This window comes from Centropristis striata, chromosome 23 (assembly GCF_030273125.1).
Source record: "Centropristis striata isolate RG_2023a ecotype Rhode Island chromosome 23, C.striata_1.0, whole genome shotgun sequence".
NCBI classification, from domain to species: Eukaryota; Metazoa; Chordata; class Actinopteri; order Perciformes; family Serranidae; genus Centropristis; species Centropristis striata.
The window spans coordinates 17,499,754-17,514,114 of record NC_081539.1 but is presented as its reverse complement, the minus strand read 5'-3'; the positions used below and the strand labels follow the sequence as shown (position 1 = coordinate 17,514,114).

Below are 14,361 nucleotides of genomic sequence, written 5' to 3'. Positions count from 1 at the left end.
TCCCAGAATGCACTAGTTTGTAAATGGATTTTTTTCATTTAGTTTCACTTTTATTAAACACTCCTCACCTCCCATTTAGTTTAGTGTAAAGTATAAAAATTAGAATAAGATAGGCACAGTGTATACAGATACATTCTGACACATAAAAAAAACACTTGTTCATTGTAAGGGTGAAATATTCCTTTTTATATAATTGCACAAGCAAACAGAGGGTGGGTAGTTGTGGTTTTTGTTGTGATAAACTTTGATTTTGAACATTTTACAATGCATTACAGTCTTAGCTGCACTCTTGATAATTTGGAACTGAATCTATAGTATTGTAGTGAAACATTCATGTATCAACTTCATTTCCAGCCTCCATCTTTGTACCGACTTGGTGGCATTTGTCTTAGATCGAAAACATTTGTCTGAGACGGGCAAATCATGGCAATAGCCTTATAGCCTGTTCTAGGAAAATAGACGGCTCATTCCACTCCAGCACCTTTTGTTGGGTTTGTTTGTGGAGTGAAAGACAATAAGCGCCTCGCAGCTGAAGTATAACGCTTGTCAAATAAACAAATAGCCAGTCCAGCTCAACAAACTCTGCTGCACTTTCTGCCTCGTGCATCAGCCAGCCAAACCACACAGAAGCCCCACAATAATCTAATGCCCGTCCATCAGCAGCGTAAATGTTAACTCTAATGAGGAGCTCACTCGATTTGATTGGACAGCCCTGAGGGTGTCTGTGCACAGTGGTCATCAGCATTAAAGAGCGTTTGTAACATCTGGTTAGAAATAAGGGCCTTTGGATGCAGTGGCACCACAGCAGCGACAAACAGACATTAAAGTCTAACATTTATGTATTTAATTTTCACCGACTCCATTGTTCTGCTAGGAGAGAAAAAGGCAGACAAGAAGTTGCTGCTTTTCAATGTTAAAATACATTCTCTCTGTCTGCTTTTCCTTCTTGTAAGAGGAGATATGTAATTTGAAGAGAAAATTATTGCAATTCTTATGAGAGCGTTGAGTTCTCAGTCGGTTCAAACCAAATTAGACACACGGGGTGTAACAGCACAGCCTTTCCTTGTTGTTGTTTTTGCTGAATTCTCTATCTTGTTCATTTTTTTTTTGCAATATGTTAAATAAAGACTAATCTCTAACTTTTGATCTCCTAGACTCAAGTGGGAGAATTCCTAGGGGACAATGACCGCTTCAATAAAGAGGTGATGTACGCCTACGTGGATCAAATGGATTTCCAGGGCAAAGACTTTGTTTCTGCACTAAGGATGTTCCTGGAGGGCTTCCGGCTCCCCGGAGAGGCCCAGAAGATTGACCGGCTCATGGAGAAATTTGCTGCGAGATATCTTGAATGCAATCAGGGGTGAAGTTTACATCTTAAAATCCTTACTATGGAAATAGCTGAATTGAATTTAACATGACCCACATACAAGATGCTGCTATTAATATGCATTCTGTCTTTCCCTACCCTCATCTTTCTTTCAAATTATCCAGGCAAACCCTCTTTGCCAGCGCTGACACAGCATACGTCCTTGCCTACTCGATCATTATGTTGACAACAGACCTTCACAGTCCACAGGTAAGCAGCCCACCTCAGTAAGGAGGCAGCCTTTGGGAATGTTCTGACAGCAGTCATTCCCTCAGATATCAGCACAACATAAATCACCAGGATTGCACAAGCAGCTTTTGACCCGTATCCTTGTTGTTTGTCTGGTGAAGGTGAAGAATAAAATGACAAAAGAGCAATACATCAAGATGAACCGCGGCATCAACGACAGCAAAGACCTACCTGAGGAATATCTCTCAGCCATCTACGACGAGATTGCGGGGAAGAAGATTGCCATGAAGGAGACAAAAGAGCTCACCATGAAATCCAACAAGCAGAGTGAGTCTCGCTGCTGTGGGACGTCTCAAAGATGTTATAAACTCTCAGACACGTTTACCTGATGTCTTTGTTGCTTTAATGGCTTTGAATGAGACACGAGGAACAAAGAAATAACAAAAACTCATTCAATTGAAGAGTTATATGCATAATATAAATATACAAAAGGCAGTTCATTGACTTATTCATGTTTGCCATCAATTGTTCCGTGAAAACACTTTAAATGAGCTGCTTAAAATTTTAATTGGCATGAAGCAGCCCATTGTCACTTTCGTCTCTCAGTAGTTCACTGTCCTTTTGACACTTTGCAGAGCTTGTGAGATAAAAAGCTGCAGTGTTTTCCATGCTAAATTTGTTTGGCTGCTGTTAAAAGCTCCGTGTGTGTGTGTGACTGTGTGTATTTGCGCTCAGGTGTGGCCAGCGAGAAGCAGAGACGCCTGCTGTACAACGTGGAGATGGAACAGATGGCCAAGACGGCCAAAGCTCTGATGGAGGCCGTCAGCCACGTCCAGGCTCCCTTCACCAGTGCCACACATCTGGAGCACGTCAGACCCATGTTCAAGGTAACACACATAGACACACACACGCATTTCTATGAGGTACAGTTTTACACACGAATTGCACACCTCATCCATCTGTCGTTCCTCAGCTGGCATGGACACCCTTCCTGGCAGCGTTCAGCGTGGGTCTCCAGGACTGTGATGACACTGAGGTGGCCTCGCTGTGTCTGGAGGGCATCCGTTGTGCCATCAGGATAGCGTGCATCTTCTGCATACAGGTACCGCAGCATTATCTGGAGGATTAGTGTCCGACTGTATCTCGTACCTCACAGGATTTGACTCAGTGCCTGGTCTTTTTGTCTCAGTTGGAGAGAGATGCGTATGTGCAGGCCCTGGCGAGGTTCACCCTGCTCACAGCCAGCTCTGGCATCTCCGAAATGAAGCAGAAGAACATTGACACCATCAAGACCCTCATCACTGTGGCCCACACTGATGGCAACTACCTGGGCAACTCCTGGCACGAGGTTTGCCCTTCTTTAATCAAATCAAATCAAATCAATTTTATTTATATAGCCCAAAATCACAAATTACAGATTTGCCTCAAAGGGCTTTACAGACTGTACATGGTACGACACCCTCTGTCCTTAGACCCTCACATCGGCCAGGGAAAAACTCCTCAAAAAACCCTTTTAGCAGGGGAAAAAGAAGAAGAAACCTCAGGGAGAGCGACAGAGGAGGGATCCATCTCTCAGGACGGACAGACGTGCAATAGATGTCGTTGTACAGGGCAGATCAACAGAGTAGAATAGAGTAGATAGAGGTTGAAGGGGGAGAGGAAGGGAGGATTAACTTGCTGTATTTCCTCACATAATCTCTTCTATTTTACTCTAACTTACCTTTCTTTGTCTTTACCTGATTTTAGCAAGAAGCCATTATAGAGCTCAATTTCCAATGGGATATGTGTGCATTATTTTAGAACAGCTCAGTGATTGCTAGGCACAACTTGAAACAAACTAACACAGCCTCTTTTGGGTTATTACATTAAAAAGATGTCTAAGCAGTGTATTAAAACCAAAATCAAGTGAGATATTATTTAATTTACTCTATTAGTACAGGTTTTAAACTACACCTGTATAAAATAGACACTGTCCCAACCAAAATGATTGGTTTTACTTCAAATGATAACAGTAGTGGTTTCATTTTTCACTAAATAGTAATGCAGTCATATGTATTTATTTTGTTGGGTTTGGGGTATTTTACAGCAACCAATTGGATTTCCCTCCCAAAACACATATATCTCCTAGTCCCCCTTTCTTCCATTCTGTCCCAATTTTCCATGTGCTTATTTCTATTATTTATATGTTTCCCTAAATTTGCCCCTGTCTTGTCTCTTCTCAGATCATGAAGTGCATCAGTCAGCTGGAGCTGGCTCAGCTGATCGGTACAGGGGTGAAGGCACGTTACATCTCAGGGACGGTGCGAAGCAAAGACGGCTTCATTACGAGTACGAAGGAGCAGAGCAACGACGAGTACCTGGGTCTAGGTCAGCACAAACTTATACTTTTTTTTGTCGTTTATTTTCATTTTGCAAAGCAAGTCCAATATCACTGCCTTGTCCTGTTTTTTTTAGTGGCACTACTTTTAGTAAATCGGTCAAAACTTGAACCAATTCTTGACTGTAAAACAAGCTCATTAATTATATTTGTTTTTAGATTTTGTAACTTTCTGTTATTTGCTCTGCAGTTGGAGGGACGGTGGACCGTAAGCAGATCGCCAGCATTCAGGAGTCCATCGGAGAGACAAGTTCTCAGAGTGTGGTGGTGGCTGTGGACAGGTACTGTTGACATCCTGAACTATCTCTTTTCGTGTTTTTCCATCTCAGTGCACCAACACTGTTTTATGTTACGTATTTTTCTGCTTTAGGATATTTACCGGTTCTACCAGACTGGATGGAAATGCAATAGGTGAGTCGAGCTGATCTAGCTACATACTATTATTCTTATTGCTCCAAGGACATTCTAGCTATTTCTGATCGCTGTGCGTCACTTTGTCCATACAAAGCATATTTTCCTTCCCCATTGCCAACATCTTCTCTCTATTCCTTCAGTTGATTTTGTGCGCTGGCTGTGTGCTGTGTCCATGGATGAGCTGGCCTCGCCCACACACCCACGTATGTTCAGCCTGCAAAAAATAGTCGAGATCTCCTACTACAACATGGGCCGCATCAGGCTGCAGTGGTCCAGGATCTGGGAGGTTATCGGTGACCACTTTAACAAGGTGGGTGAGGACTGTTTACTCCAGCAATGGAATCGTGAAACAGATGCATATTTTCAACCCTTGTGCCTCACTTTAAAGAAAGCTGATCTAATGTCCTTAGAGGACAAAAGTGTACATGCCAAAAAAACTACTTTAAAATGATATACTAATATTATTTTCTACTTTCACTGAGTTAAATCTTTCAAACAGTTTCAGTCCTGATCATAACTACCAAATATTCATTCTTTTTTCTTTTTTTAACCTCTCAAATGCCAGTTCACATAATGCCACTGTTGTTAAGAAAAACATAATGAAATTTGAAATGTTTTCTGTATATTTAATGCTAGGGGAAACTTTTTTATTTTTTTCTCATTTTGACACTTTAAATGCAAGTTTGTTCACATGACGCCACTGTTTTTGAGTTTGTTCCTCCTGAGTAGTAAATGCTACAATATTTTTTTTTCAGTTATAAGCAACAACATTGATTTTTTATTTTTATTTTATGCATTGTTATTTGTACCTAATGCCCCTAATGGAAAGTAGAAACATAGCATGTATTTGCTCCACAGGGCAGACATGACAAAATGGCTAAATATGGTGGAAAAAAAAGCAAAAATAAAAATCCAAAATGTCTCTAGTGATGCACAAGGATTGAGACGTGAATGCAGTACTTCTGTTATATAGAAAGAGACTAAAAATAGTGTCATTGATAATTTATATGGCCTCAAATTGTGAGCAAAAACTTCAGTGGTGAAGTAACGGAGTGAGCTGCAGAAGACCACCTGCCGTTTTACAGAAGGCCGATGCCAGTAACTGATAAACACAAATTGTTGCCAGAAAAGCTTTCTAGTAGTTTGTTATTCAAGGACACATCTCTCACTGAGGCTCGGCTCCTCACTGAGTAGCTGTAAACATAGTTAAGAGTGTGTCAAATCAAACCCTCAAAATAGTAATTTATCATGTTCGATAGTGAATTTTAAGGGTTTTTTTCCTGCAGGAATGTTTCTTCTGCACATGCACAGGAGATGCTTGTTATTCAGTTGCAAGTCTTAATGGAGAAATCATCTGGAAGCTCCACTTGAATTTTAAGAAAATGGTTGAAAATATGTTCCTGAAACATGTTTTATCTCCGTGCAGGTTGGCTGTAATTCCAATGAAGATGTGGCAATTTTTGCAGTGGACTCTCTCAGGCAACTGTCCATGAAATTTTTGGAGAAGGGGGAGCTGGCGAACTTCAGATTCCAGAAAGACTTTCTGAGGCCCTTTGAGCACATCATGAAAAAGAACAGGTAAAGCTGTACATGTATCTGTACAGTGAGTGCTTATGCTGCTCCTTCCATGTAAATCCGTAGTGCCTGGTGGTGCAAACACAACGCCTGCACTGTGGCTTTGAGTAGTTACTATTTCTGGGCTGTTTCTCACAGGGCTCCAGACTCACACTCCCCTCCTCCCCTCAACCTCTGTAGCAGCTCTCTGTCTTGTCTGTTATTCATTCTCTTTCTTCCTCTGTCTCTACTCTCTCTGTCTTTCTTATAGCAGCCAGTATGCATACTGTTCACTCAGAGAAAAGCAGCAAGCAAACATTTCGCTTGACCCATTTCAGTCTGTTTGCATTACCCTTTCAGTGATGTAAAAGCCTTTTTTTTTCATGCTTGGTCCAAATCAGTCTTGAATGGCTGTCTTAACAGCTATCAGTTATAAATGAGCTTGATTTTGCAGTTGTAATTGTCTACGTACAGCACGTCAAAAGGCAAGCTGTTTTACTGCAGAGCACTTTTCATTCATGTAAAAAGAGGAATAGCAGTGTAAGTATAAATCCACCCACAGATTGAACAGGCTGAGAGCTTCAACAGAGAGGGGATGGCAGGCAGCCATGTAAACCCTGCAGCACAGTGTGTCCATTAGACTCAATCGTGCTGCCCTCCTCTGTGTTGGTGTGTGTGTGTGTGTGTGTGTGTGCAATGGTAAGCGGAGGAAGAACTCCTCTCTCATTCATAACTATTGAGCAATTAGGAATGCTCTTCACTATGGCAACAGTTGCTGTAAAAAGCTGTCCTGCTAAGACTAGTCAGTGCCAGATTAATGACTCTGCTTGCAAATGGGCTGCTGAGAGCTTTTAAAGATAATTGACATCAATGAAGAGATGAATTTCCTTATTTTTATTTGATTAACTCTTATGATTTCTGCTTTCTTCCAGTCCTTCTTGGTCTTATTCTTATGCTTTTACACGCCTTATTTCCTGTCCAGGTCTCCCACCATCAGAGACATGGTGGTGCGGTGTATAGCCCAGATGGTTAACTCGCAGGCAGCCAACATCCGCTCAGGCTGGAAGAACATCTTCTCGGTCTTTCACCTGGCTGCTTCTGACCAGGACGAGAGCATTGTAGAGCTGGCCTTCCAGACCACCGGCCATATCGTCAGTAAGTACAGCACAAAGACACATAGGAAGGATATAAAAATAACTTAAATCATTGTTTCCTAACCAGAAGTATGTGTATCCCATGTGGTATGTGGAAAGAATGTGGACAAATATAACATTCAATTATTATTTGAATTAAAGTAGCTCAAGTCATTTGTTAAAATATAAATTAAATTAAAAGAAATTGAATTAAAATAATATTTCACATATTAAGTCAACTGTTACAGCCAAAAGGTAAAAGTAAAGAATAAACAGTTCAAATGATTAGTTTATAAATAAAGGGTTAAAATCATAAAAGTTGTGGATAAACGTTATAATCGTTAGCTTAGGAATTAAGTGTCGGGAATGGTTCGCTAAAAATGCTAACTAAACAGTACAAATAATTAGCTTAAAGTAATGGGTAAATGAAAGAAAGCTAAAGTAAAGGTTCAACAGTTGAAAAAGTTAACGTTTGCTGAAGTGCATAAGTGGCGAAAATTGTTAGCAAAAAGTAAAATAATTAGCTCTGCACACAGTTAGCTAAAAGTAATGGATAAACTGTTAAAACAACTAGCTTAAAATAACGGATAAAACAGTTCACTTAATTTAGCCTGTTTGTTTGTTTACTTATTTATTTTATTTCTTATTATTTGCTTGTCTTTCAACTCAATATTTGACTTCCAGAAGTTCCCTATTCCACTCCAGGAATAGTAGTCCTGAGGAATATTGGTTTGTAGGTGTGGCGAGTGCGAGGGGAAGGATGTTTATGTTGGATCACTATGAAAAATGTACATTGTTTTAGCATGTATGTATATGGGATGGGATAAAAATGGTAAAATTCAATAAATATATCTGAGAGAAAAAAACAGTTCACTTAAAGTAACGGATAAACTGTTAAAACAGCTAGCTGAAAGTAACGGATATACCAGTTCAATTAAAGTAACGGAAAAACTGTTGGAAAAAGCTAGGTAAAAGTAATAGAAACGGTTAAAACGGGAAGCTAAGAGTAACGGATTAAACTGTTAAAACAGTTAGCTAAGAGTAATGGATAAACGGTTAAAATGGTTTGCTTATAGTAATGGATGAAGGGTTGGAATATTTATCTTAAAATAATGGATGATTAGTTGAAATAATAATCCAAAAGTAATAGTTAAATAGAAAAAAAGCATTCAGTTTTACTCCAAGTAGTTCTTATAGTAGTAGTACGGTTGCTAACCAATCCAACCTAAATATTGACAGTATGAAAAAAAAAAATCTATTTTTTATATTAATTCTAAAAAAAGAATGCTTTGTGCTTATGTACTCTACTTATCAGACCATCATTGTTTTCTTCAATTTCTTGTTTATTTTAATGCCTGGTACAACTAAAGGTACATTTGTTTGTACAAATATAATGATAACAACAAAAATAGCTCATAAGAGTTTAATGTAAGAGCTGATATCTAGATATCTAGCCATTTTCCATGGTTTTCTTGATAATGATTTTGGTTATTATCAAGAATGGAAAATGGCTAGATATCAGCTCTTAAATTAAGCATTTATGAATTATTTTTGTTTTTATCATATATTTGTCCAAGTATTAGCTGCCAGGCAATCAGAAAAGCAGATCATTGACACGGGTGCAGTGATTAAGGTTGGTGTGCCCATGATTAGGTCAACTCATAGTGAGTTCATAATGTGGGGAAGCCTAAAAAAAAGTTGGAAACTACTGACTTAAATGATGGTTTTGCTTATTAATTTGTTACTGGGTTACATTCATTTTGTGGTCATCAGATATTGAATTTGCTCTCTCTCTCTCTCTCTCTCTCTCTCTCTCTCTCTCTCTCTCTCTCTCTCTCTCTCTCTCTCTCTCTCTCTCTCTTTCCCTCTCTCATCTATCTTTATCTCCCCCCACCTACTCTTCTAATATTCTGCCTTAATCTCCCTCTATCCGTCTCCCAGCGAATGTATTTGAAAAGCACTTTGCAGCCACCATCGACTCCTTCCAGGACGCCGTTAAATGTCTGTCAGAGTTTGCCTGTAATGCCTCCTTCCCGGACACCAGCATGGAAGCCATCCGCCTCATCCGACACTGCGCCAAATACGTCTCAGAGAGGCCACAGGTCAACATAAGGCCCTTCTTTTATTCCTTAGTGTAAAGGTGCCACGTGCAGAGAATAATGCAGACACTGTAGGTTAAACAGTATGCATCTGAGCAACACATTCAGAATATAAAAATATAAATTGACCTCCAAAAAACATGCAAAGATTATAGGAGTTGTACATGTGTCTGTGCAAATGTTTACATTTTACAGCTTTTGTAAAGTGCTATGATGATTTTCTCGGCCTTGAGGGAGAATGAGTGTGTCGGGAAAGCATGTAAGAGAGTTATGGTGCAGATCAGGGGCATGTACAGTATGTATAGAAACATGTATCTCTTTAGGAGGGTTAATTCTCTCCCGAGGCAGAAATGGTGAACATGGCTCGTATTTCTCTGGCAGGCCTTCAAAGACTACACCAGTGATGACATGAATGTAGCGCCTGAGGACCGTGTGTGGGTGCGGGGGTGGTTCCCTATTCTCTTCGAGCTCTCCTGCATCATCAACAGGTGTAAGCTGGATGTCAGGACCAGGTAGGCGGTGGGGGGTTCACCTTTGGCCCGCTACTTCAGATGGTGGGCGGCATTAAAGGCATAAAGCTGTATATTTTAACACCTATTACATTAGATTATAAAGTGAGTGCAAAGACTTGCTGCTGCACAACCGATGTTTACATGTCAGAAAAAGACTTCAATACATGTTGTAAAAAAAAAAAAGAAAAGCAAATTTCAGCTATAGCATCAAGGAAAGGACTAACCTGTGTGTGTGCATTTCCCAGGGGGCTGACAGTGATGTTTGAAGTGATGAAGACCTACGGGCACACCTTTGAGAAACACTGGTGGCAAGACCTGTTCAGAATTGTGTTCAGGATCTTTGACAACATGAAGCTGCCTGAGCAACAGACTGAGGTACACGACACATCTTTCATCCTGCTGTTTGACAGCTCAGTGTCTGAAATATTAAAGGGGACCTATTGTGCTTTTTCTTATGTACCGTCATATAGATCATTTTACAATATCAGATGTTCATATTAAACTTGGCCAAAGTATGAAATAATGTGGGAAATGTCTTTTTTCTACTGGACTGACATCAACTCATGACAGATTTCCATATATCATCATTTGCTCCAGACACATAATCTTGGTTGAGGTTGTTGTTTTTTTTCAGAATTTAAATATGTTTCAAGCTTTTACACCATATAAAATTCCCCCAGTGCTGTTTTGTTTACATGGTGTATGGAGTAAAAATTAAAAAAGGGCTTTACCATGTGGTTATTTCTTAAAGATTTTTCTTATTGAACTACCAGAAAACACACTATATTTATTAGATATAATTATCAAGATATGATATTGCCTATATTGGGATATTGGAAGATTTTGGCGCTACAATGGAGCATCTCAGACAGAGAGTGAATGGAGGTGCAGCATTATGATAGAAATGTGTTTTCTTTAACATTTAAGCATGTAAACATGTTCTAGTAGAAACCCAAAATCCAAGTATAAATCTGCAAATAAGCACAATAGGTCCCCATTAAGAAATGACCATCTTTATACTGCAGTATTGTGCTGTAGTTTGTGTTCTCATGTTAATGGAAGAAATTCTCACCGAGGTTGTGTTGCACCCTCAGAAAGCAGAGTGGATGACCACCACCTGCAACCATGCACTTTACGCCATCTGTGATGTCTTCACCCAATACTTTGAGTCGCTCAGTGACGTCCTGCTGGATGACATTCTGGCTCAGCTCTACTGGTGTGTGCAACAAGGTGAGCTGTCTGCTTCCTGCCATATTTATTGTACACAAGTGTCATTAAGTGCTTTTTGTGGGCACTTGGGGTCAAGATTGTCCTCTTGTTTTTAAGCAGTGGCACAAAAAAGGGAAGGGATATTGCTTTTGATGCAGGTTGTTATAAAAAAAGAAAAAGGCATTAGGACAGTTACTGGTATTATCCATGACTTGGGATTGGCTGCAGGAGAGAGAAGTTAAAGATTGTCTGAGCCTTTGTGTTGTGAATCAATACTGGTCCACCACCACTTAATAAAAAGACGATGGTGGAGTAAATAGTCAATAATCATTTTATTTTTTTATTTTGAGGTTGTTTATTGGAAAATGGATAAAAAGGCAGAGGCCCCTGTAGACTTTATACGTCAATACATCTAACCTTTACTCTTCACTCTGTCTTTTTTAATTTACCCTTCTCTCTCACTCCTCCTCCTCCTCCTCCTCATCTGTGCGTCTGTAGATAATGAGCAGCTCGCCCGTTCAGGCACCAACTGTCTAGAGAATGTGGTCATCCTGAATGGAGAGAAATTCTCCCCGGAGACCTGGGACAAGACATGCAACTGCATGCTGGACATCTTTAAGACCACCATCCCACACGCGTAAGTTGCTTCTGCACTGAATATGAATCCAGCTCAGAAACATGCCATTAAGATTTACATTAAGATGTTAATAAACCTGCAGGCTTATATTAGTTGCTAAATGAATGAGGTAAATGGAAATACAAACCAAACAGGTAAGGTAATTAGGCAACAAAGACTTTAACTAAATTAAGGCTGCGTCTAGCTTGATGTATTTTCCAGCTCAGGTAATTTTCTAGCCCGCAAGTAATTTGTTGTTTGTCATTCTGTTCAAGAATGAATGTGATTTACCAAGTAAACTATCTTTCAGGCTGTTAACATGGAGACCAGCAGGAGCAGAGGGAGAACACTTGACAACACAGAGCCTGTCAGACAAACAGCTGGTGAGGAAATACAGTATTTTTTCTGTTTTGTGTGTAAATGAATCACTTTTCGTTAATATTTTTTGTTTGCCATTTTCTTTGTGGTTTATTTCCATTTCGTTTGCATATCTCTGAGAATTTTAGTGCCAGTAAACAAAGTGTTTGCCTTGCTTATTTCACACAGCTTCCATATCTCATACATAATTTATAAACCTGTACTGTTTGTATAATTTCCAGTACGGTTTATGTACAGAGGCCTTGCAGTAACTCTGTCCACTTTGCTCTCAGGACTCCATTTCCCAGAAGTCAGTGGATATTCAGTCGCGCTCTGACGACCAGCATTCCATCAGCAGTGCTGACAGGGCGGCCATGGAGAGCCGTCGGCAGAGTCAGTACAGTTCAGCCTCAGGCATGTGCGAGGACGGCTCCAGGAGCAGGACCCCAATAAGTACGCTTGTCGATTTATCCAAACGCTGCTGGTGTTTCTCTCTGAGTTTGTGTTCTGATGGAAGTTCCCTGTGTGTTCCACAGAGGTCCAGGAGCAGCGCTTATTCACGGCTCTGCTGATAAAGTGTGTCGTGCAGCTGGAGCTGATCCAGACTATCGATAACATCGTGTTTTTTCCTGCCACCAGTAGGAAGGAAGATGCTGAGAACTTTGCTGCTGCTCAGGTAAAAACACTTGTGTTCCTCTGAGATAGTAACAAAATCACTTATCAGTGGCTTTGTTTAGAAGTTTCTCTCTCCCTCGTGTTTAAAGCTAGTAATAATCTGTCGTGTGTTTGTCTGTTTGAAGCGGGACGCCTCGTATGCAGCAGATGTCCCAGTGGAGACCCAGGACCAAGGCATGTATCGCTACCTGACATCAGAACAGCTCTTCAAGCTGCTGGACTGCCTGCTGGAGTCGCACTGCTTCGCCAAGGCTTTCAACTCCAACAACGAGCAGAGGACCTTACTGTGGAAAGCAGGTAGGCCAAGAATCACTTTGACCAAGTTGCTGGTGCACAATTATCCAGCTTAATAATTAAGGTCTCCACTGGAAAAGAGATTTCCATCTCAAGGAGCTTCCTGGTTGAATAAAAGCTTAATAAATAAATAATAATTTAACAGTAGATCAGTACTCTGTGTCAATCGATCCCCAAAGCCCAGGTGTCCTGAAAAAGTTGCATCAGTACATCCCCGATAATAATAATCATCATCATCATCATCATAGAAATTTAGGGTAACGCTTTATAATAAGGTCCTTAATAACTATTAATTAACAAGTAATAAGGCATTGTTCTCGCTTTAGATCCGGTAGTTGCAAAAAGCATAGTTAACTTATAGTTAACTTATAATAGATGAGCAATAAAGTATATTTTAATATCAATAAGCAAACAAAATAAGATTAATAAAGGCATGGCAAAGACATAATGGTTGGGTCATGGGTGTTTGTAATGCCATTATTAACACTTAAATAAGCTTATAAACACACAATAATGTTAATAAGCATCTTGTAAGAACTTACAAGGGCCTTAATACTTGTTAATTAATGGTTATTACAAGGACCTTAATATAAAGCATTACCAAATTTAGAAATGGCTGTGACTAACTGTGTGTTTGTGTTCAAGGTTTTAAAGGAAAGTCGAAGCCCAACCTGTTGAAGCAGGAGACCAGCAGCCTGGCGTGCGGCCTGCGCATCCTTTTTCGTATGTACACAGACGAGAGTCGCCAGGACGCCTGGGAGGAGGTCCAGAGACGACTGCTCAAGTAAGGATGGCGATGTCCTCTGCATCACCTACGAAACTGCTGATCCTTCCTACTCAGCCATTGATATTTCACATGATTTCTTACAGTGACAGTCATCACCATCATCATCACTGACCATAACTTTAGCAGGTGTAGCAGTGTAGATTCTTCTAACAGGTTGAATTGCTGATCTTTGTGATGGTTGCTTTGCTGCTTATTTATATCCTACTAATGATGCTGTATACACAGAGACCACTACTCCTGCCAGACATGTGTAAGGAGACAGTTGGAGTAATATATTTATGTGTGCCTATGCATAAAAATGTGCTCTCAATTTGACAGAATTCAGAAACTAATTTGAGGTTTTGTTGTTGGTAGTTTGCTACTGAAACACTACAAAAGCTTTCAGAAAAAGACATCTTTTTGCAAAAAACTCTGCTGGAATAAACTGGTTTAGTTATTCAGTGAAGTGTGCATTAAATAGGTGGATGGTAATTGAAAATGCTCCAGATCTTTAAGGCTTTTTTCAATCACTCCTCCAGAATTAACTGGCACCATATCAGAGATGTTGTTGCCAATACATCTGTGGGATATTAATATTGCTCCACCCCTTGTCTGTGTCTGCGTGTGAGCATATGCATAATGTTCTCTAAAGCTGAGGACTATTTCATCAGTAAGAGCATAAAATGTCTCTCATACATTCACCATCACTGGCTTCAATGTGGGGATAAAGAAATCACACTTCTCCAGGCACAGACGTCAATAGCCTCCCCAGAGGAAGGAGAAATCAAAAGACACTGACC

The 14,361-nt window shown here is 40.0% G+C and overlaps 1 protein-coding gene across 2 annotated transcripts in view; it reads left to right on the top strand.

The window, feature by feature from the left end:
- The window catches only part of arfgef1 (ADP-ribosylation factor guanine nucleotide-exchange factor 1 (brefeldin A-inhibited)), a 61,003-nt gene that overhangs the window by 43,334 nt on the left and 3,308 nt on the right, over positions 1–14,361 (top strand). For both annotated transcript variants that reach the window (XM_059326704.1, XM_059326703.1), the window contains 22 exons: positions 1,155–1,360; positions 1,492–1,576; positions 1,717–1,882; positions 2,291–2,442; positions 2,529–2,657; positions 2,745–2,903; positions 3,778–3,922; positions 4,123–4,213; positions 4,303–4,343; positions 4,487–4,656; positions 5,773–5,924; positions 6,883–7,055; positions 8,975–9,135; positions 9,514–9,644; positions 9,890–10,019; positions 10,739–10,874; positions 11,352–11,490; positions 11,780–11,852; positions 12,120–12,279; positions 12,363–12,502; positions 12,627–12,798; positions 13,441–13,579. In XM_059326704.1, the coding sequence (XP_059182687.1) occupies positions 1,155–1,360; positions 1,492–1,576; positions 1,717–1,882; positions 2,291–2,442; positions 2,529–2,657; positions 2,745–2,903; positions 3,778–3,922; positions 4,123–4,213; positions 4,303–4,343; positions 4,487–4,656; positions 5,773–5,924; positions 6,883–7,055; positions 8,975–9,135; positions 9,514–9,644; positions 9,890–10,019; positions 10,739–10,874; positions 11,352–11,490; positions 11,780–11,852; positions 12,120–12,279; positions 12,363–12,502; positions 12,627–12,798; positions 13,441–13,579 (3,050 nt within the window). The remainder of the gene's footprint in view (positions 1–1,154; positions 1,361–1,491; positions 1,577–1,716; positions 1,883–2,290; positions 2,443–2,528; positions 2,658–2,744; positions 2,904–3,777; positions 3,923–4,122; positions 4,214–4,302; positions 4,344–4,486; positions 4,657–5,772; positions 5,925–6,882; positions 7,056–8,974; positions 9,136–9,513; positions 9,645–9,889; positions 10,020–10,738; positions 10,875–11,351; positions 11,491–11,779; positions 11,853–12,119; positions 12,280–12,362; positions 12,503–12,626; positions 12,799–13,440; positions 13,580–14,361) is intronic.